Source organism: Heterocephalus glaber, unplaced genomic scaffold, assembly GCF_053883595.1.
Source record: "Heterocephalus glaber isolate CG9 unplaced genomic scaffold, H.glaber_assembly_v1.0 deba00001783, whole genome shotgun sequence".
NCBI lineage: Eukaryota > Metazoa > Chordata > Mammalia > Rodentia > Bathyergidae > Heterocephalus > Heterocephalus glaber.
The window spans coordinates 91,502-116,071 of NW_028258468.1; the positions used below are offsets into that span (position 1 = coordinate 91,502).

Consider the following 24,570-nt stretch of genomic DNA (forward strand, 5'->3'; position numbering starts at 1 on the left):
TGCTTTTCATTCTCAGATGAAAATACCTAGACTGACAGTGTTACACTGGTTAATAACTTTAAAGAAGAGATATGTTTGACTTTAAGTGAATCAGATCTCCTCCTATTGGATGAGAGGGCGATCTGGCTGCGACATCTGTCACCCCACTGATCACCAGGGTGGATTCAGCTGATCTGGCCAGGCAGGTGTCCCCTTCCTCCCTCAATGCTCCATGCGCGTCCCTCCCGAAGCTGCACATCACAGGCCAACCAACCCGAATGGCTCTCCTTATATTATCTCAAATACTTCTGATATACTCATTTTCATTATATGAGGCAATAATTCTGTTATCTGTTATGTTTTCCCTTATTCAAAACTTTTTCTTTAGTTGCACTCAATTTTCTTTTACAAATACATGATTCCTGTTTCCTCTTCATATTTTGCCTTTTGGATCTGTTTTCCCTTCCTGATTATTATTTTCTCCTGACCCTGGTCTTGACTTGGGGATACTGAACTGCACGAGGTCAAGGGTTATTTGTATTAGCAGAATGAGCCTCCATCCATCAACGTCCTCAGGAGTCAGCATGGTAGAGCCTCCAAAAGGAACAGGTGGCTGACTCTTTAATTTTTTTTTTTTTCTTTAAAGAGGACCAAAGATTTTGATTGTAAACATTTCAGCATCACTTGACAATAGACAATTGACAATTTTTTTTCTTTTGAGACAGGGTCTCACTTTATAGTCCAGGCTGGCCTTGAGCTTACTACATAGCTGAGGTTGGCCTTGAACCTGCAGCAATCCTCCTGCCTCAGCCTTCCAAGTGCTGGGATTACAGGCATGTGCCACCATGCTCAGCTAGAAGAATCTTCTTAATAGGCAAAAAGACATGGAGTAGAAAGAAAACTGAATCAAAACAGATTCTGACCTAAGTACTATTACTTGTTGAAAAATATGAATTTTTCCCATATTTTTGATTGCTCTGAGCTTCAAGTTCCTCATACAAATAGAGATAATAGTGTTTACCTCACAAAGTTATTCTAAGTATTCTGAAATCTGAAAAAAAGGATATAAATCTAATGTAGTATTAAATGGGAAGAAAACAGTAGAGTGTAAAGAACCTGTACTCTGCAAGGCATTCTAAGTTTCAAATGTCATCTCAACAATTGTGTAACCCTAAATAAAATACTAAACCGCTGAGTTCAGATCAGGGGACAGCTGCAAAACTGACCTAAGGTCTACTTCCTTGGCTGTTACTGGGGAGATTACAGGAGAGCAATTAATGCCCCTAGCAGCGATCCTGGCACTGTGTCGCTCCTCGTTAAATGTTAATTTCCTAGGCCCCAGCAGGCTTCCACACTACTGTGTGGGTCTGTTCTCCTTCCGTTACATATTCTCCTTTTTTTGGTATTGGGGATTGAATTCGGGACCTTGCCCTTGCAAGGTAGACAGCAGCATCACTGAGCTAAATCCCCGGCCCATCCTTCCATTACATATTTCAAGGTGACCCTGTAGAGTTTGGGGAAAAACAAGATTATCAGAAACCACCTAAACCTTTCTTCCCCTAAGAGTCATCAAACAACATGATGAATTCCTTTCCTTAACAGGCCTGCTCTGAAAACTGGAAGAAATGAGGTAGGGTGGTCTTGAAACCAACCAAGCTCTTCCAAAGAAAAAAAGTGTAAAAGGTAAAGAATGTTCCCAAATTGTGAACTCTTTGAAGGAACAGAACAAGACTCACTCATCTTCCAATTTTCAGAATCTATTATTGCATTTGATGAAAGAAGCTTACAAGTATTTCTTGCATTAAAAAGTCCTTTAGGAGAATCACTGATCTTAGGTATTAAGAAATATAGGTAAAATTAATTTTATATAGATACTATATGATTAATTACAGATGCTCTTTATTTTATGAAGATACAACTAAAATGTGGACTAAATTTTTGTCTTTGGGCTGCTATAACAAAATATCTCATAAACAACACAAGTTTATTTCTCATAAGGAGGCTAGGAAATCCAAGATAGGCACCAGCAGATCTGGTGTCTGGTGAGGATTAACTTTCTGGTTCACAAGCAGCACTTTCTGCGTGTCCTCAGATGGCAGAAGAGAAGGCAGCTCTAAGGGCACTGATGCCGTTCACGAGGGCTCTGCTCTTCTGATCTAATCACCTCCAAAGGCTCTAGGTCCTGAAATCACCCTGGTGATTAGGTTTCCCACAAATAATCCCGCAAGTGAGGGGTTCAGTCATTAGCATATATCGAACTGATCTGGATAAAATACATTGTCTCCTTATTCTATTCTATTATATACCAAAATAATCTTATCAAATATAACAATGCTCACCTTATTATGTACAAAAACAATCCTTAAGTCAGGTTTAAGGATACCATAGCTCATGAGGAGATCCTGGACCTTTTTGAGTTCATCTTTACATTTTTTAGCAGTTGAGTAAAACTGCTTTCTTACAGGCAGATTCCTAAATAATCTTAAAACAGTTACAGTTGTACCTGTTGGCAAATAAAAGGCTAGTTAGACATGGAAGAAATTTTAAAGATCTTCAAATTCATACTCAAATCCATAGTCAGTAAGGAACCCTTTCTATACCTAAAAGCTAATCCTCCTCCCAGTGTGGGAGGAAAGGAAAGCTCATCTTTGCAAACTATTCTGATCTCCTGCTAGACTCTATCTGTAACCTGCTAAGTATGCAGTCTAAGCAAGTATAATTTTATTTCTACCAGTGCAGAGAAACATGGGCTCACTGAAACGCAGTATCTTTTTTTTTTCTTTCTGGTACTGAGGATTAAACCCAGGGCTTCGCTCAGGCTAAGCAAGTACTCTACTACTGAGCTACATTTCCAGCCCTTTTTCTTATTTTATTTTGAGACAGGATCTTGCTAAGTTGTTCAGGTTGGCCTTTAACCTGTGAGCCTCCTGCCTCACTTTCCTAGCTGCGGTTCCAGACACTGCCACCACACAATGTTAGAATGCAGGTTAAGAAATCTGCTGATATTCAAACTACCTGGAGATGTTTATTCTGCACTTTACAATCTACAGGTGGTACAAGAATATACAACATACATGATAACCTTAATTATACCATTAAAATTTCTTACCTGAACTAATATCCAATAACTTGGTTTTATTTACCCATCTTCAACAACATTCAAAACACAGGACAATGAAACAAAAGAATTAAACTAAAAAGCTAATAAAAATTACACTTGTTAACGATTAGGTTAATAAGTAGCTTTTATCTAAAAAAATAAAATTACATGAAACTAAGACTAGATGTTTGTAGGGCTGGGGATTTAGCTCAGTGGTTCCGCTGCCTGCCTCGAAAGTGCAAGGTCCCAAGTTTGATACCTGGTATCTGCCCCCCTCCCCCCCAAAAAAGACTAGATGTTTGTCATGGCCATATGCAATAGGTATGTGTCTTGTCTTGTCTTTTCTTGGCTTTTTGAGACAAGCTCTGGCTATGAAGTTCAGGCTGGCCTTGAACTCGCAGCAATCCTCCTGCCTTAGCCTCCTGAGTGCTGGGATTACAGGCATGCACCACTTCACCCACCTGTTTGTTTTTTAAAATATGTTTTAAAACTACTAGTCACCAGCAAATCTCAAACTTGTTAAATCAATCTCCCTATGAGATTCTAATGAATATATAGCCAGAAATGAAAACCATGCACTGAAGAGTTAAAACAAACAAACAAACAAACAAAACACCAATTTAGGTCTCTGGCTTCATGTTTTGCTGGGTATGATCCCTCCCTCCTGCACATGCCTCCATTATCATGTGATGAGACCCTCACCACAGCCCCTGAACTTCCTAAACTGTGAACTAAATTAACTCTCTTCTTTATAAATTTTCTAGCCTCAGATTTTGTTTCTGTAGCAACAGAAAACAGACTAAAACAGTTGATACCAAGGGGCAGAGTCACTGCTGTAACTATGCCTAAAAATGTAAAAGCAGCTTTGAATCTGGGTAATAGGCAGAGATTGAAAGAGTCTGGAAGAAAAGTCTAGAAAAAGCCTAGACTGCTGTAAGGAGAACATCAGAAGCAATTCTGGATATGACGCAAAAGATGAGAAGAGCAAACCAGTCCTAGATGAAAATGAGGATTCTACTGGAACTTAGAATAAAAGTTACCCACATAACATCACTGTAAAGAACTTGGATACACTGTGTTCACTTTACGGAAGGCCAGCTTCAAGAATGATGGACTAGTTTTCAGGCAGAAGATCTGTTTTCTTTTTTGATACTGGGGATTGAACCCAGACACACTCCACCACTGAACTACATCCCTAGCCCTTTTCATTTCTGATTTTGAGACAGTATCTCACTAAGTTGCCCAAACTGACCTTTGACCCTGTGTTCCTCCTACCTCTGCCTTCTGAACAGCTGAGACCACACCCACACCACTATGCCAAGACGGCAGAAGAAATTTCTAGAAGATGTACAGAAGGCCTTAAGTGGATACTTTTGTCTGCTTTCAGTGTGAAAGGAGAGCAATGGGAAATGGAGAAGGAGGATTTGGAAAATTCATAGCCTGTCTAGGGAAAGAGATGGAGAAAAAAAAACAAAACACTTTCAAGAGAATAAAATCAGAATGCAGCTAAGCAACAGCTTGCATCCCTGTGGATAAAAGGGAGCCCCATGCAAGATAGTGGGAAAGAACCCTGAGGGCAACTCAGAGACCCTTAAGGCTACCCTTCCTATTATACACCCAGAGACCTAAAAGTGCAAATTTGTTTCAGGGTTAGAGTCCAGGGTTCTCGGCAAAGACCCACTGTCCGAGGCTGCCAGGCTGGTGTGGGATTCTACTCCTTGTCTGCTGCAGAAATGCTTCACAGCAGCAGGACATAGTTCAGGTGGGCCAAGGCACCACGCGTGCCAACAGAAGACCTTGGTGGCATCCATATGGTGCTCATTTTGTAGGTGGATAGAATACAAGAGTCATGCAGTCTTGACAGTTTTGAGAAAATTACTCCTTTCTACTTGCCTATTTCTTCATTTTGGAACAGGAATGCTTATCCTCTCTGTCCCACCCTTGTATCTTAGAAAGATGGAACTTGTTTTTTGATTTTTCAGGCTAACAGCTAAGACGCTTGTTTTTAGGCATAGTTAAATCAATGACCCTGCTCCTTGGTATTGGAGTCTTGGATAAGATTTTGGACTTTTGAGTGAAGCTGGAGGAGTTAAGATTTGGGTGCTACAGGGGATAGAAAGATTGTATTTTGTATTTAGACAGACAGGACCCAGGAGGCTAGGGGGGGATGATACAGTTCGGATACGGTTTGTCCTCCAAGCATTCCCGTGCTGGAGGCCTGGTCCTCAATGTGGCAGTGTCAAGTGGTAGGGCCTACTGGGCTAGTCACTGGGGTGCTGCCGGAGGAGGAGTTAAGGTACTCTCTTGAGGCCTCAGTTGTTCTCTCAAGAGCAACTTGTGAAGAGTAAGCTTGGCCCCTCCCCAGTCTCTGGTCGCCTGTCCTGCCTGCCATGTGATCTCCCCCTCCTGCAACTTTTACCCGTTACTGTGATGATCTTCAACTTTTTTTTTTTGTACCGGGGATTGAACTCGGGACCTTGTGCTTCCGAGGCAGGTGCCTGAACCACTGAGCTAAATCCCCGGCCCTCTTCAACTCTTTTTAAAAGTGGAAATCATCATTGGTGTAGGGTTTCTCAATCTTGGCACTATGACACTAACGTTGGACCAGATAAATTTGTTGTTGGGGACTGTCCTGTGTATCATCGAATGTTTAGCAGCATTTCTGGCTTCTTACCCACTCAGTGCTAGTGGTACCCCACCCTGTCATAGTAATCGAAAATATCCCCAAATATTGCTAATTGCTTCAGGGGAAGCTGCCCAAGATTGAGAACCACTCATTTAGTGTATAGCAACTAGCATCTTTTTAAAAGATAAAATAGAATAAAAAGAATAAACCAGGACAGAAAATGGAGCATCACATTTCACTGTTGCATGAAATTTTTGTTGTGATTTGATTTATGTGAATTGGGCTGCTAAGTATTATGTATTTTTTACTGTGAAGCAAAGTTAAAAAGGCTAAAACTCACTATATAATAGGTCCTACTGCTTGTAACAATGGGCAAAGACATAAAGAAAAGGCAATCCTAAGGGGAATGTAAGACTAATAAACCCTAGCATAGAATCAGGAGTTCCAAGAGGAGGGAAAATACAAATGAAGACTTAATAATTGAGAAATATCTTCTAGAATTAAAGTTTGAGTGTGTATTTCAAGAGCTTACTCAGTTATGAGGAATATTTTTAAAACAAAAGAAACCATTTTCCTCTAAAAAATCTCAAAATTCAAAAAAACCAAAAAATTTTTACAAGCTTGCAAACAGAAAAAAAAAAAGTTTCTTATAAGAAAAGACTACTATCAAATTTCTTCGCTACAACACTAGAAGATGGACAATCTATAAATTTTTAAGGGCAAGTTAAGAAACCTACAGCTAGTTAAGATATGGCTAAGAGCAAAATGAAGACATTTTTGGACTTACAAAAATTTAGAAGTGTCACTCTAGTATATTTGAATATGAACTCTAACCAAATGACAATTACATCAAAATACAGGTTTCACGACAAGAGAAGAAAATAAATTTGGTGAGCAAAGAGTCCTAAAATTGGAATATAACTAGGGGATGGTAATATGGATGAGATCTGCAATATAACCATTAAATCAGGACTCATGACATGAAAGATATACTGGAGAAGAACAATTGTTTGGGAGTCAATATTTTCAATGATTACTAATAATACAGCTAACTGGGGAAAAATAGGTGGGACAGGAGAGGAAAAAAGCTTACAAGGCTGTGCGTACCTAGCCTATGGCTACATCCTCTCCTGTCAATCTTCTTTCTTGTGTTTCTTTAGCACATCAGATCTGACTACAACTCAGGGCCCTGGCATCTTCCATCCACCCTTTGGATGACCAACTCCTTGAACAACCTTCAGATCCTGGCCTAAATATCACACTTCTAGAGATCCATCCTGAATACCCTATCGAGGACTGTGCTACCATTCAGAACAAGAATGTCCTCCACAGGCCTCACGCGAAGAGAGGTAGGGATTTGGAAGATGACTGAGGGGTGATACAGCCGACTTACTGTTAGGACGTGGGGCCTGCTGGGAAGAAGCCACTCACCTTGGCATAACCTGTAAGGATTTCTCTCTCCCGAGCTCCTCCTCTCTCTCTCTGCTTCCTGGCTGCTATGATGTGAGCAGTTCTTCCTCCACTATAGCCCTCTGCCATGCTGTTCTGCCCCGGAGTCAGCTTACCAGGGACTATAGCTATGAGCCAAAATAAACCTCTCCTCCTTTAAGTTGTGGTCGTCCAGTATTGATCTTAGCAATGAGTAAGTATCTCAGACAGGTTTTGGTTCCGAGAGTAGAGTCGATGCTAGGATTATACTTAACAATGTGATTTACAATGAGGAGTTTGGAAAGATTTAGAGGTGCCAGCTAGAGAAACCCTACAATGCCATAAACCAAGCTTGATGAGATTCTGATTAGAGCTCAAGAGACCAGAATGCTGAGAAAAATGCAGATGGTGAAGACCAGGATCAGGTTTCAGTTGGATAAAAGGACTACACTGGCAGCTGGACTCTAGACCATGTGTGTTATTCTATGGCAGAAAATTTGTCTACATTTTGCTCATATACTAAGATTTTATGAGAGGTTGAGATTAAGCGTGGTAGACTAATCAATCTTGTGGAGGAAATGTCAAGGAAGCTCCACGTTCAGCATATAGCATGGATACTATTTATGGCTTTTAGCAAGATATACTATAAGGAGCAAAGAGCCAAGCTGAGTAATTTGAAAATTTTTGCTGGTGGCCACAAAGCAGCTGCCTATAAAACTGGGGCCTATAAAATTTTGGCTCCAAAAAGTTTGGCTGCTAAAAAGATTAACACTAAAAAGAAGCCAAGTCAAGTACTTTGCATCAGGACAACAGAAAAGATGCCTTGAGGGCATATCAGAAATCTGCAATTGCAGGCTTAAGAGTATAAAGCTGCAAAGTTTTCATTTGAGAAGAGAGCTCTGGGGCACCCTGCTTCAGAGGGCTGCCTAGGCAACTGACTTGCCAGGATTTGCTCCACTGGTAGGTAGGCACTCAGAGGTCTCTGCAGCCATGATTCCAGTGGGCCTGGTTACTGCTTGAACTGGCATCAGACCTTGGTGTTATTCATGTGGTAGTGGTTCAACAGGCATACAGAATGCTAGAGTTGTGGGGTCAGGGAGGCCTCTTCCTAGATTACACAGGAAGAAAGACCTGGGAGGCCAGCAGTATGTTCCTGAAAGGTCAGTGAGTGAAACTGTGAGGCTGAAGCCAAAGGTGCTGTGGAAACTCCAGAAGTTGGAGAAGCCAGGAACATGGAAGTCTGAGGAGAGCCATATGCAGTGAGTAGAGCCACTTCAAAAGAAGTCATGAGGGGTACAATAGGGCTGGGGCCACCAAAGTCCTTTGGAGCTCACATCTTTGCCCTGGGGTGCTGGACATAGAGCTACAAGATTTAGTGTTTGCACTGCTGGGTTTCAGTCTTGCTTTGGTCCCATTCCTGTGTAACCCCTGCTTGTCCCCTTTTAGAATGGGAACGTTTACCCTGTGCCATGGTATGTCAGAACTGTGTAACTTTCACTCTGATTCTTACAAGGGCTTATAAGCTAAGAGTTTTTGCCTTGAGTCCTAAAGGAGACTTTGGACTCTTCAGCAACATCACTCTTACAGATGTACTAAATCCATTTTGCATAAAGAAATGCACAAAAAAGAAGCAAGATATATGACACACAGGTACAAATTCCCTATGAATGTTATCATTATGTGTATCTAAAATGTACCAATAAATGTTTTGCTTAAAAAAAAGAAAAGAAATGCACATGAGTGTTTTGGGTGCCAGGTATAGAATTAACATTGTGGTTTAGATCAAGAATGACCCCTAAAGCTTCACACATTCACAGGTCGGGTTTTGGGAAGGTGACTGAATCAGAGGCAATACAGCTGACCTGCTGTTGGGAGGTGGCATCTGGTACGAGAGATGGGTCACTGGGGGTGTGACCTGGAAGGGTGCATCTCCTTCCCCAGCTTCTCCCTATCTTTCTGCTTTGGTGACCACCATGACATGAGCAGCTTTTCCTTCACTCTGCCCCTCTGCCATGACATTCTGCCTTGGAGCCAGCTGACCACAGATTTTAACTGTGAGCTAAAATAAACCTCTCCTTTAAGCTGTCTCAGTACTGTGTCTCAACAATGGGAAAGTACCAAAGACAGGCTGCGTCTTCCAAACTGAAAATATGTTTTATTTCCTCTTACAATTATCATTATGTGAAAAAACATTGTTTGCCTTCTCTTTCAAAATAACATTATACATTCCTGGGAGCTTGAATTTCCTGGGATTTCCCTTGCAACTTTAGTTCCACTCTCTCAGCTTCACTAGATATCACCCTGTCTGGGGCTGCTGTAGGGACTATGACCCTGCCACATACCACCTGGTAATCCTATAATTCTGCATCCTGCAAAATCAGCATCATGCGGCTAATGCCACGGTCTGCCACCAATCCAAGATGTCCTTGGGCCCACCTGAACCACTGCTGCAGTGGTTTCTATGTGCTTTGCTGGTGTGGGCAGTCATAGTTAGGAAGGGCATCCTAAGGCATTCTTCTCAAGAACACTCATTACTGGACATTCTTTGAAACAGATTTTCATTTCCACATCTTTGACCCTGTGATAACTCCTGCTTTGCTAACTTCTGACATTCTCTCTAGGCATCCTGTCTATTGTCCTGATATAAAGCTCTTGGTTTGTTTGTTTTTTTTTTTTTTTTGGTACTGGGGATCGAACTCGGGACCTTGGCACTTTCGAGGCAGGTGGCGGAACTACTGAGCTAAATCCCCAGCCCTCTCTTGGTTATTTTTTATCAGTGCTGATCTCTCTAGCAACCATATCAGTGCTGATCTCATAACAACTATGTAAAGAAGTACTTTACATGTACTATTTCTGGGCCAAATTGCAAATTTTCCAAATGTTCCTGCTTCTCTCCCCTTTGCTAATTCTTACTGTTAAACTGGGTTAAAAGATGGCTGTCATGTTCATGCGGCTGCCCGAACTTTATGCTGCCTTGGAATATCCTCCGCCATAGGGCTGGGGATTTAGCTCAGTGGTTCTGCCGCCTGCCTCCCAAGTGCAAGGTCCCAAGTTCGATCCCCGGTACCAAAAAAACAAACAAACAACAACAACAAAAAATAATAAAAACAAAACAAAAAAATATCCTCAGCCAGATAAACTAATCCAACACCCTTAGGCTTAGCCTCCTACAGTCTCAGGGCATGGATATAATACAATTAAATTCTTTGTCAGGGTATTCTCTAGTCCAATCCCCAATAGTGTATTTCTACTATATAGAAATTTTTCAGTATCTTTCCTGTCTACATTTCTATCAACATTCTGGTCTTCTGATTCCTCATAAGAATCACATAGTAAGCTCTGCTTACAGCACTCCAGGTTTTTTTCTAGCCTGATACCCCAAACGTTTTCTAACTCCTCTTGTGAACTACTTTTAAAGGCTTCTCTCCATCATCATGCAGTAAAAGCAACAACCCACTTCTCAACGTTTGGCGTTAGTTTTCCATTCCTGTAACAAAATAACTGAAATAATATATTTTAAAAGATTTATTTGGCTCACAATGTTGGAGTTTCCAGGCCACAGTCAGTTGGCCCTGTTGCTTTTGAGATTCTAATGAAGCAGAGTGGGAGCATCTCAGTAGGGGCATCCGGCCAGAGAAACTGCTCACCAGCAGGGTGTAAGCAGAGACCTGAAAGGAGTGTACCCCAATATCCCTTTTGAGGCCATGTCCCCAAAGAATAGAAGATCTCTCACTGGAGACCAAGGCTTTACCACATAGGTCTTTCAGAGGCATTCTAGATCTAAACTACAGCACCCATCCTATCAATTATTCAGAGTACTCTTATAGTTTTAGATTTTAGTTTCCATTTATCTACTGAAATTCTCCATTTTCTTAAAAGATTTTGATCATTTTTCAAAATTCTTTAATGTAGTTTTTAAAGCTGTCATCTTTTAGTTCAAATATCGGGTTCACCGGTGAGTTTCTTTATACTGTCCCCCCCCCCCCTTAGTATGCATCTCATTTTCCTTCCTGAATATGCCTCAAAAGTTTTATTTTTGCCAGATATTGTATACAGAAGAGTAGATACTAAAGAAGATCATATTTTCTCTCAAAGGAAGTTCTTGTCTCCTCTCGAGCAAGTGAAGAGCATGCTTCTCCAATCTAATTATGAGTTTGGGTTGGAGCTGAGTTGCCCCTTTATTTAGTTCCAGTTCACCTTTAATCTCCAATGTCTTAAGGATAGAATCAGTCCTCTTGCTCCTGCAAAGCTTTAAGATCTTTCTTTTTTTGGTTGATGTTGTTGGGGTTTTTTTGGTACCGGGGATTGAACTCAGGTCCTTGCAGCTTTAAGATCTTTCTTTACTAGCTCAGCCCCAACTTTATTCTTCAAGGCTCACTCAGCAAAAGTCCTGATGAGATTTGGTGAGTCGGGTGAATTAGCTCAGTGTCTGGGAATCTCATATCCATGTGTCATGTTCACATGAGACTACAATAGTCCACAAGAGTCCACATGAGACTATTCAAAGTTCAGCTAGTTTACTGCACTGTCATACAAGATCCTTTATGTAAGGCAGACTTGCTTCTTTGTCCACCCTATGCCTCCTAATTCGGTTAATATTCCCACGGATACAAATTACTGCCAGTCACTTTTCACCTAGAACTCTTGAACTTAGTTCATTTAAATTTGTCTGTGACATTGCACTTCAACAAGTTTAAAGAAAAATACAAAATTTTTAAGTTATAAAGTGTTTCATTGCTACAAAGAGAGCAATGGAGCAATGGTCTCCTCCTCTTCTTTGGTACTGGGGATGGAACCCAGGGGTGCCCTACCACTGAGCTATATCCCCAACCCTTTTTATTTTTGAGTCTGAATCTTGCTAAGTTGCCAGGATGGCTTCCAACTTGCAATCTTCCCGACTCAGCCTCCAAAGTGGCTAGGATTACAGGCTTCGGCCACCACATTCCGCAGCTCCTCCTCCCCCTCCCTCCCCCCTCCCCTCCCCCTCTTGCTCTCCCTTCTCCTTTGTCCTTTTCGTTTTTTGAGGCAGGGTCTCACTACATAGTCTACGCTGGCCTTGAACTTCCCATCTTCCTGCCTCAGCACCCAGACCCCTGGGATTACAGACTTGTGCCCCATGGATGCCCTGACAATCCTTCTACATACATCATTCTTCTCACTGGGAAGTTACACTCCCATGCCTTTTTACCCATTATCTTTAAACTCAAGTACCCTATTTCCTAAAAAACACTTGCTAACCTCCCTCTAGGCATTTAGTGGCCTCATTTTTTTTGTCATTATTCATTTACTCATCCTAGAGGGCTCCTCACTAGTCTAATGTCATCTACCGTAGCTAGGAACAGATAGAAAAAAGGCAGGCGAGCAGAAATCAATGGGACAAAATAGAAATGTGCTTATAAAACTGGAAAAAAATTCTTGATTTTTAAATATGTTATATCTATCTCAAAGACCATATTATCTAAGCACTGAAAAATATTCTCAGAGTAAATTAAGAATTACTAATAAGACGCAAATTACATCTCTGCATAAAACTTACTGATGGAAAAGACTTTTCTGATTCCAAATGAAATTTGTATCCCTCAAAATATCAAGCAATACTAGCCAATAGGGAGAAGACCCCAGTATACTATCATATTTTACAAGAGAACTGCTCAGCTCTCTAACTTTAGCACATTCTTCAAACACCGGATTAAACTGCATTCCTGTAATAAGCTCCCTGTTATATTTTTACACAACCCTATGTTATGTCACTCATAAAGGCAACTATTTATACTCCTAATGTAAATGTGTGGATGCCTGTATATCAGAAAGTATTCTTAAACTAATGAATAAAGTTCCACTCTTCAATTAAGATAAAAAGATCTTTCAATACATGCACAATCATATGTAGTAGGCATTCATATAGAACATGATACTCTACTCTAATAATATGGTTGGAAAAGGAACATCCTGATCACACTACTTCTGATGTCTGGGAAATTCCCAAGGCAGAAGAACTGAGGGGAGGGGAGGCATCTAGGAGGGTAAATCAAATTAGACGCTTACTATTGGTTAAGGTAAAGGAAATAGAAGTGATGATAGAGAAAGTATGACTAAAATAATTTAGTCAGCATTCTTAGTAAAAGAATTTAAAAGCTAGAGACATTTCTGTATTTCTGGTTAGTTCAAAAAATCAGGTACAGTGCTTTAAAACAAGTGGATAGAAGGTAAAGCCAATTAGAATGGAATTTTGTTAAACACATAAACTACTTTAAATGGCATAATCCATAAAAAGATACCCATACCCAGAAAAACCAGAAATGCAGCTTCTCATAAGTTATTTTTAAAACATCTTTAAATGTTTTTAAAGGAGTAACAAGTTTTCCAATGTCTAAATAAGATTCTGTTGTAAGTTGTGCCTGCACCTCCCGTTATGTTATCTCTAGGTGTCATCCGATCAGACTATATGAAGAGTAAGTGCTAAGCAAGGATGTTCACACCACAGCAGAAATTAATCCAAAAGAACCCTAAATGCACAGGTATAAATTAGGATAGCTGAACTGCAGTTTTATCTTACACAGAAAACATTTAAATGGAAGCTAATGACAGCTGGTGAAATGTGAGTCTACGATTCAATCACTCAAAAACCACTAGCACTAAGCAATGTAAACGTAAAAGGCTTTGGAAAGTGTTTGTGGATTTTTATAAGCCCATCTAGAACAATTTGAAATTAAGACTTTTTGTTGTTTCCTAACCAATCAAGTGTAATTAGGTGAAAAAAGTGAATTATGAAAGGCACTCACCGGCTTTGTAGCTATTTACCTTCCAATTATGTTTATTTCTTAAGATAAAAGAACAGGCTAAAGAAAATAAGGTTCATTTACTGACTATAAAAATTCCTTACTATGCATACCCAGTCTTACTAAAGGTAGAAAACTGAGGTCAGCAGGGGAAGAAAAATCAACCAGAAAAAGGGCAAAGATCAGATGGAGTCCATATTTAAAGGATTGTTATTTCATAGTTCCCATGGAGACAAATACAGAAAAGCAGAAGAAGTATGAGTGATGCAGAGCCACTGGCCATGCAGATTAGACTGGTTACTACTAAGATAAAAATAAATACTTTTAAGTTTTATAAGGTAAGGAGATTACTTCAAAGTACTCTACTAGATAGCTACTCCTAATGGTTTCCTAATTTGAACTCCTAAGACCCAAGGTCAGAGCATTTCCTGAGAGGAATCATTTTTTTTTAAGCCTCTTTGTCCTACTGTTCAACATATAGTAAAAGAATTATACTCGATTTTAATTAAAATGTGTATAATATTTATTATTATACATCACACTAGACTTGAACTCATTTTCATTATCAGAATAAATGAGGAAAAAACTAGTATTTTTTTTAAGGAAACATAGTCCCTAATTGTAACTATGCTGAGGTTTTATAAAATAAGAGTGAGCAAATTTGACATAAGAATTAAGACATCAGAAAATATAGTTCAATGAAGACAATAGTATTTGCAAAAAAATAAATCGAATAATTTAATGCTTAAACTGGAAGAAACCATAGGAAAAATAAAGGACTTTGATAAATTATAATGAGGAAACAAAATTAAATATGAATTTATAATAAAATGTAAGAAAATTACATATAAGACAACTTAAGAATTACACTGTACACTGCCCTGCCTCACAAGCGGAAGGACCTGAGTTCAATCCCCGGTATGAAAAAAAAAAAGAATTACACCGTAAGTAGGAACAAGAATTAATATACTTATTCTCCTCAAAATAACACAGAGAAAGAAGATACGTTAGGGTATTAGAAAAAAGGTTCTTGTCAAGAAGTTGTTAAGTGTTAAATAGCCATGCATATACTATCCTGTTACTTCTGCATATGTTTGAAATTTTCCATAAAGAAATATATTTTAAATTATTACATAATCATATCACCTTAATACTGTGGTTTATTATCACTGTCAAAACTCCATGATGTTTTAGGTGTTTCAATAGAATACTGTCCTTCATATTTAAAGATGACACTGGCAACCCAGCAACAGGAAAATAAATGCTCTGATAGTTTCTGCACAAACTAATACAGCGTTGTGCACAGTCTCTAACGTAACTCCTCTTGAGTATTTGAGAGGTTCCTAACTAAACGTTGAACATTCACTTTAACTAGATTTTATCAGGTCCAAAACAATATATCTCAATTCAGAGGATAATACCGTTTTTTAAACAAACTAGACAGAAAAGGTAAAGAATGCTATAAAGCTATCCTCTTACCTTGACCAAGATGTGAAGGTTTTTGAGAAACTATGTGGCCACTGTCATCTAAAACATACTGGGTGCTAAAATTATCAGCAGCTGTCCTTGTTGTAATTAAAACCTGGAAATAAAAAATTCTCTAGTACAATTATCATTTTAGACATTGCAATAGGTTCACTACCAAATTAGATTTGAAATACTGGTCATTATAACATAGTTACTTAATATTAAAAACATTTTACTTGATAATTCTTATGACTACTTCTCTCGAAATATTTCTTAAGAGTTACACTAATAAGTAGAGCAGCTTATATATTTTGTTGTTGCAAACTGCTGATTTTTCAGTATTTTAATTAAAACACACAAAAACAAACCAATATATTTGAAATGGCGATTGGGGTGTATATATGATTTACATATGTAAAAGCAAACATTTCATCTGCCTTTAAAGAATCTGTTTTGTTTGCTTTTTTTTTTTTTTTTTTTGGTACCGGGCATCGAACTTGGGACCTTGCACTTTCGAGGCAGGCACCGGAACCACTGAGCTAAATTGCCAGCCCAAGGAATGTTTTTTAACAGATTTCCATAAATTGTGGACAAAAGAATAATCCTTAGGTAAACTGATCATTCTGTCCCCGTTACAACTTGTGCAAAGCTGCATTTTCGTATTTAACGTTTATGGATCAAAAAATTAAAAATATACAAATGTATCTTTACGGACACATTTTTCTTAAACCCAAACTTAAACTCATTAAGTGCAAATTTTTTATTAGTTAAAAGAAAAACCTGAGCATTAATAAAAGGGAGAAATTCATTCACTATGCAAATATTTCCTTGCTGAGTACAGTAGCACACGCCTATAATCCCAGCAGTCTAGGTGGCTAATGCAAAAGGATCACAAGTTCGAGTCCCGCCCAGGCAACATTACAATTTACTGAGACTCTGTCTCAAAAATAAAAAGGGCTGAGGGTGCAGCTCAATGCAAAGACCCTGAGTTCAATCCCCAAATACCGCAAAGGTTTTAAAAAGAAAGAAACTATTTCCTCAGATGTTAGCCATACAAATTTAAGAGCATGTGTACTCATTTGAGCTCCCTCGTGCTTGCAAGATTAGCAGGAAAGTGTAAGAATAGTAAATCACATCTGTGCCACGAGACCAGGAGTGGGAGTGCGGATGCTGGCTCAAGGACGGCAAAGGGGACTGGGAAGAAGGGAGCCACACATAGTAAGCAAGAGCGACCAGACTTGAGTGTAATCTTTCTTCGTCATCCTTGGACTCAGCAGAGCTGAATATCCTAAATATGTCTACATAATTTAGAAACCACAAAGATCTTCCTCTACTGATGGAACTCACAGGTTCACTTTCACCTACATTTGCCAGTTCTGTCACTCTGTCCTCACCAAGCAGATTCACTGGGGCCCATATGGCTCTGTGGAACATGTGGGCACTCAGAAAGAATACCAGAACCACCACCAAAATATGACTTTTCTAGCCCAATGTGCTAGCAGAGCCTGTCATAGTCTGAGAGTGAAGTCCATAGAAACCTTATTAAGGGCACTGGGAAAAAAGCTGTATCTAAAAGTTGTGAACTTCTGTGTACTCTCTGTGACCCTTCTACCTCCTCCAAAATTAATTCCATGGCTTGAGAGCTGTGTAATTCAAAATGTTTTCCTGGTAACTAATCTTAATCTTCCCTGCTACAACCCAACTGTAATGTATCCGTTAATGATTTCTTCTAGTAAAGTATAATCCAAAACAAAGAAGACAGAAATGACTAGATACTCTCTTTCCTGAGGTTTAATTATTCCACAACTGTCCCTTTAAAACAATTCTACATTTAATCAACTGCTTCTCCAAAATTCCAGGGTCAAGTGAATTTTATTTCTATTCTCTAAAGAGCTGGGCACCTGACCTCAAGTCGGTGTCACTGAGCAAGGCAGCCCTGGAACTCTTAGTTCCGGCACTAACTCTGCCAGTGGCTTCTGGATGGTCCGAATAAATGAGTACACTATCATCTTTGGGGGAGTGACGCTAAGATGAAGATGATCTCTTATTTCATAAGGTTACATGAGATTTTTCTTTAACCACTTAAAAGCATTCTGTAAGGTAGTAACTTATTCATCCTTTTAAAACATACTAACGGGTAGTAAATTTACTCCAGAGTGCATGAATAAACTGAAGGGCTAAAAAAGTGAAATAGGACCGGGCATGCCTATAATCCCAGCACTCTGGGAGACTGGGGCAGCAAGGTCCCAACTTAAGAGCCCACCCTGGGCAACTCAGCAAAGCCTTGTCTCAAAAAGGGGGGGAGGGGCTGGGGATGTATGTACGTCAGTGCAAAGGCCCTGGATTCAATCTCTAGTACCCTCCCTCAAAAAAGAATAACCTATATCCTGGACAGGAAACCTTTTTCAGGACCAGACATGGGTTTAGAATGCATTAACTGTGCAGCAGCTTGCATGTGAAGGTGCAGTAACTCCATCATAAGGAGAATCTCAAATGTTAAAAACTATTACTGGTGATTCCTAGAAGAGACATTTGAGAAACTGTGTGAGTAAATCCAGTGATGCCAAGAGAATTTTTTTTTAAGAAAAACAGTACTGAAAAGGAGAAGTTTTAGAAGTCTTCAAAGGACCTTATTATGGGTTATATTAGCTAGTCAGTTAATAAAAGCTAAACTGAAGGAATCAGAGTACTAATACAAAATTATATGAAGGCATTTAAACTTCAGAAAAGCACTTTTCCTCAATTTTGGGTTAGAAAGTAAATTTTAAAACTCAGGAATGAGGCAAAAATCTTGACAAAAATTTATTTAAGGTAATTACAAAAAAGCCTTTTGGGGCAATAGGAAGGCTGACTTTTGTAATGTTTTGCGGTGCTGGGAATCAAACCCAGGGCTTGGCACATGCTGGCAAACTCCCAGCCCTGCGCTGAGTTTTAGATGAAGAATGGCACAGAAACAGGAATCTGAAAATGCAGATTAATGGCCTTTATGACTGAGTGAAATGTAGGCTTTTGCCTGAATGAAATGTCTCTCTTTTGTGTGTTGAGTATGCCTGCCTACCCACAGAGAAACACTAATATGAGTACTCTGACTTTAGAACTTAGTTCTAGCTACCCTATTACAGGGAGACTGGTAACAGGAAAATCCTGGCCCTGTCTCTACTATTTTCAACAGAGTTGTGTATTGCTTTTGAGGAGGCTGCACGTAGGAACCATAATATCCCAACAACTTCAAAACTTTCCATGCTTCTTCTGACTAAAGGTCTACTACTGTCTCTAAAGGACAGCGAAGGCACACTACACTGAGGAAAAGGAGTCAGTTATTTGTTTGGCCCAGAAACATCAGAATGCTGCCAGCGACATCCCTTTGCCCTTTACAACTATGTGGGCCACAAATATGGGAGTCCCAGTTCCCATCTTCACAACACAGTAAGTAAGCTTCTCATTCTGCTCCCCTACGTCGTGGAGGTTTAACGCGATATAAAACAGTAACAAGCCTATAGATTCTGTGTTATCACAAAATTCTGTATAATTAACAGGTCAGAATATTATCCACATGGTAATAACTTTAAAAATGTAGGATGAACGAATCAACAAATACAGTATGAGTCATATACAGAAGACAGAGGGTAACTTCCAATTCTAAGGGAAAAATGGACTTATGCTGCAAAAGGAAGACCTCTGATAAAAATTAGAAGGAATATACCTATGGTTATAAAGTGTCAGAAACTACTTCCCAAAAATGTGGAGACATATGCGTAACCTTTGCACACTGAGATGAAACACTGCTTGCTGACAAGGGAATAAACGAGACTCATCATTTCATCACCTGCGTGACACAGCAGCCCACTGCTTTTCACATTCAAGGCCAAAGCAGAAACAATTTTCACCTGCATGGTACATAACACTATTCAAGACTCCTCAGTATGCATTATTTTACTTGTTCCTCAAATCATCATCCTCACTTTATAGATGGGAAGAAAATGACTCTCTAAATAAGTCTTATTTCATACATCTGGCCAACACTCTTATTCAAACGTGATATTTAGGACTAGGCTCCGGATTCCGACATTCAGTTTGTTCTCATTTTAATAAAAAAAAAAAAAAAAGTCCTACCTTCCTCCTAAAACAAAGGTACAACTTAACCTCCATTTAAATCCAGTTCTCCCAATAACGGGCATGATCATGATGTATACCTACAAAGTACCAATAAACAATAAAAACTGAAATAAAAAATAAATAAATCCAGTTCTGCAAGCTTAAATAAGTTTCTTAAATGTTTCTTTGGAAGGAATGTATAATTTACAGTATGTTTATAATATCATCTTAAAAAGGAAGTCCATTATTATATGCAGCTTATTATGTGATGGAACAACACATACCATATAGTCTTTATAAAACTTTTATCAGAAGACCAGAACAGAATTTTCACTACCTTCTAGGTTTTTTTGAGACAGGGTCTTGCAACATCATCATTACGCGAACACCAGTGGATGCGCTTATACCCACCTACATGATACAATCAAGAAACAAGGTGAACACGAGGTACATGGGGCCATTGTCTGGGTAACACAGCATAGTGCTTTATAGTAAACTATTCTTTTAATTAAATAGGAGTACACTAGAACATACTAACAATGACTATATAACCCAGTAACAGCCATTCGTCACCATTCTTTTTTTTTTTTTTTTGGAACTGGGGATCGAACTCAGGACCTTGCCTTTGTGAGGCAGGCGGCAGGTGGCGGGCGGCGGCGGCACCACTGAGCTACATCCCTGGACCCTCATTACCATTCTTAGGTACTATGCACCATATATAATTCACTGTGTTATACTTTCGTGACTGTCAGTGCTGGTTTGTGTACACCAGCATTAACACAACCAACTGAGTAGTGCACTGTACACCAACGGTTTCAGTGTTATTAGGTGATAGGAGTTTTTCACCTCCATTATAAACTTACAGGATGACAGCCATAGGTCTAATTCACTGTTGACTGAGTGGTCCTTATGCAGCACACAATTATTTTTTAAATGTAAAATGTAAATGTAGACAAACATATTACTTTCTATATTTTTGAAATACTATTCAGAGTATTTCCACATTTAATTTGACTCTGACAGCTTACATTGTCTGAAATTATCAATGCAAGCCTGGGAATATTTATTATTTTAAGATGAAGGTATTTTAAAACTTTTAAACTGTTTAACCATGCTAATAAGAAAGTGACATACTGTGAAAAACTCAGTACTGAGAGAAATGAAATTGAAACTGAATTTTTGGTTTGCCATGGACACACTGTCCCTGAATAGGTCACAATGTTCATATTCCATTATTTCACTGAGCATAGTTCCTCTGAAATAAGCTAGCACAGCAGGCTGTAGACAGCAGACAATAAGATACAGCTGGATCATTATTAGAGACTGTTTTGAAGGTGGGGAAAGAAGGTTTTGCATTTGGCTTCACGAGGCCCCAGTTTCCTCACCAGTAAGTAATGTGAAGAGATTTTCACAGTAGAGAGGCTGAGACCAGAAGTGGACTCTGAGACACAGAGGAGTGAGCAGGAACTCACTGGCGAGTGCTCTGGAATGAGCACTGTGGGGCAGAGCAGAACGACCCTGAGCTGGGGCTGGGCCTTAACAACCCCATGTCAAGCAGTCTTTGGACGTGGGCGGCCCTGCATGGCTGGGCCAGGCAGCTCTCTCCAGCTGAAGTGAGGGAAAGTCACCTATAAGCTTTCAGTCACCAACACTCTCAGCAGCCCTGGCCCTCTAGTGGGGAATCTGAAGTTACCAAGGCCCATTACTACTACCAGGGGCCTTTCCAGCTCTAACCCTCCTTTTTTTTTTTTTCTGTTTACAACACTGGGGATTGAATCCAGGGCCTTCACACTAAGCTACATTTCCGGCCCTTTTTATTTTGAGGCAGGGTCTCACTAAGTCACTAAGTTGCCTGGGCTGTGCTCAAACTTGCAGTCCTCCTGCCTCAGCCTCCCAGAGTGCTGAGATTACAGCTGTGTGCCACCACTAGCTTTTAGATACAAACATAAATCACCGTCAAAAACTCTTGTGACAAAATAATATATGCTATGCAATGGCTTAGATGAAAACTGTCTCCCCAAAGGCTCATGTGTTCAGAGGTGGGCTTTGGGAAGGCGATGAGATCATGAGGGCACTAACATTACTATACTCATTACAGATGAGCTCACAGCAGGAGTGCTGCTCGGAGGGCGGGCGTAGTGAAGAGGAAGCGGGTACAGGAGGCATGACCTAAAAGGGGACACTCTAGTTCCCAGCCCTTCTTTTCTCTCTGGCTCTTTTCCTCTCACTCTGCTTCCTGGCTACCTTGAGGGAGATTTCCTCTGCCATCGTTTCTGCCTTGGAGCCAGCCGACCATGGACTGAAACCTTTGAAACTGGGAGGCAAAATGAACCTTTTCCCTCTTAAATTCTCTACATTAGGTATTTTGAACCAGGTAATCAATAGTACATTTATATATCAAGTATCAAGTTTAACAGGCAGAACTAGTCTGTGTTGATGGAGGCCAGAAGGGGGCTTACCTCTAGGAGTACTGACAGGGAGGAGACATGAGAGAAGCTGCTGGGTCCCGATAATGGTCTGATCCTGTGCGGAATGACTACACAGACCTACCTCCATTGTGTTGCACATGGGTGTGTTCCTGTGCTCACACTCAAACACAGGCAGATTATATGTGGTTTCCCAAAGATCTGCAAGATGGGGGATTCCATAAAATGGTCTGCTAATATTTTTAAGGGTAAACAAATACTTGGCACTATAATGTGTACACTGTAAACTTTAACTGCTTATGAAGTTTATGGTTTTCTATTATTGTGATACTTTTGACAATTCTTTTGAAATTCTGATGAATAATATTATACTATTTGTACTCAAATCCACTTGAATGCCTCAAAAAAGGGACAAAATGACAAATGTGGATTATCAAATGGGCCTATGTAAACAAATAAACAAGATCGTAACCATGGAGAAACATAAAACTGCCATGTAAAATCAGAACTACAGTGAAAATTTGTCATGTTTCCTGTAAAACATTCATAAAGACTAAGTATGCTACTGCCACCTAGCAGGCCAAGCTGATTATAACCAATTTCAGCTCTGGAAGGTTATATACATCTTGTACGTACGAAATTGCATCTTTTCTGACCAAAATAATACCAAAATAAGCCTTAAAGGCTATCTTCCAGTTTGGACAATGGCTAAAAAATTCATATACCGTATCTGTGTTCTAAAATGGCCAATGAGCGTTCAAACAACAGTACTGCTACTACTGGGAGGTTCAGACGTTCCCTGGTACAAATCCCATGTCATTTTAAAAACAGACTTTTTGTGTAAGATTTGGGGTGTAGGTTCCCACACACTCTCTAGAAGAATGACAGGCAATGCCCACTTGTACCCTCCAGGCCTCCAAAACCCACCTGAAGGCTCAGGGTACTACAGAGCAAATGCCGAGTAAGACAGAGAAGCACATGGTGTGTCGGATCCTGGGAGAGGCTCTAAAAGTGCGTTTCCTCCTTTAATGAGTCTGACTACCGGGATGCTGACAAGCAAGGGCCCAGTTCTCCATGCTTCAGCAGCAGAATCTCCCACTTGAACCACACCACACCTGCAACGTTTCTCGCCTACTTAGGACAATCCCTTACAAAGCCCTAAGGTCCTAGCTAAGATCCTACCTATAAAACGGGAGAAAACCTGCACTCTGCTACCACTTTAAGGGCAGAAAGACAAAGGAAGGCCACAGTGGGTCTGGAGAACATACCAGTGCTGAAACTATCAGGATACTAAATGGATGTTCAAAGACCAGAACAGGAGCTAGCAACAGTATCTCTCACCCACGCCACTTTTTCTAGACAAGAGGTATAAAACACTATCACTTTACTGCACTTGACATTACCACCTATACAGGGTCTTTCAGCCTCAGCACAAATGAAGTAGTACATGACCACTGGGCAAACTTTATTAACGAAGGAGACCCTCACAATTTCCTATTACCCACAGATACTGTCACACCACAAAACAATCCCTACACCCACAGCGTAAGAGTATAGCACAAAGAAACTCGTAAAGTTATGTACTCAAACACAGTGGAGATAAATGAAAATGAAGAAATTGAGCTTGTAGATGGGCTTTGGCACAAACTAGTTATAAAATGTGAGGCAGAGGTAGTGTAGTATAATTGCTATAAGACAACTGAGAGTGACTCTGGTGTGGTGGCACATGACTGTGATACTGTCATGTCTGGGGAGGCTGAGGCAGGAGGATCACCATGAGTTTGAGACCAGCCTGGGCTACATGGCTGGTTCAAGGCCAGCCTGAATTATAGAGCAAGGTTCTGTCTCAAAAAACAAAAACAAAAACAAAAATCTAAACAAACTGAGTGTGTCAGGCACTTTAGTAGATGGTTGATACACATTACAAACACCTAACTAGCAGTCAGAAGTGTAAAGTTCTGGGATCCAATCTGACCGAAATATCTATGGTTTAGGACAAGTCAAGTCATGTTTCTAGATCTCAGCCTCATTATGTGTACTGACCAGAGTGGGATTTCCAGATTCTATCCCACAGAACAAAACCAGTAATATGATTAAGGAGGTATAGGGAAATGTACCTACGATAAACTTCTATCCTTAGAGACTCACAAATTATGCTTCAGTAAAGGCTGAGAAGTGCTCCAGTTAAATGTTTATGTTTCTAAATTCATCTTTTTCCTAATCCAATGGGTCACTAAACTATATTCTTTTCTACCCTGCAAAATAAATGCTGCTGATCCTCAAAAAACTAGAGATAGAATTACCATGTGACATAGCAAGTCCACTTCTGGGTATATACCCAAAAGGTGAACTCAAGGATTGGAAGAGATATTTATATATCCATGTTCACCAGCAACCTTATTCACAGAGCCAAAAGGAAGAAGTACCCCAAGTGTCTACCAACAAAAACAGATAGTGGATAAACAAAATGTGGTATATCTATAAATGTCATACTATTTGGCCATTAAAAAAGCCAGGCATGGTGACACACACTTGTAATCCAAACACCTTAGGAGGCCGAAGCAGGAGGACTGCCAATTTCCAGCCCAGCCCAGGCAACTTAGCAAACTAGTGACACCTTGTCTCAAAAAAATTTTTAAGGAGGGTGGGGATGCTGCTCAATCCAAAGAC

At 39.8% G+C, this 24,570-nt stretch overlaps 1 protein-coding gene across 18 annotated transcripts in view; it reads right to left on the reverse strand.

The window, feature by feature from the left end:
* LOC101707994 (PMS1 protein homolog 1-like) overlaps positions 1-24,570 on the reverse strand; it is a 99,690-nt gene that overhangs the window by 62,457 nt on the left and 12,663 nt on the right. For 10 of the 18 annotated variants that reach the window (XR_015448020.1, XR_015448021.1, XR_015448022.1 and 7 more), the window contains 2 exons: positions 15,392-15,494; positions 2,319-2,482 (listed from right to left, as the gene is read on the reverse strand). The exons of 2 other annotated variants lie outside the window; for them this stretch is intronic. Coding sequence is in view for 13 of the 16 variants with exons in the window: in XM_087203127.1 (XP_087059253.1) it covers positions 2,319-2,482; positions 15,392-15,494 (267 nt within the window). In the remaining 3 variants the exon portion in view is untranslated. Of the gene's footprint in view, positions 1-2,318; positions 2,483-15,391; positions 15,495-19,492; positions 19,573-19,811; positions 19,886-21,933; positions 22,102-24,570 lie in introns of all 18 variants that reach the window. 6 more of the 18 variants (XM_087203132.1, XM_087203130.1, XM_087203135.1 and 3 more) reach the window with 6 other exon arrangements.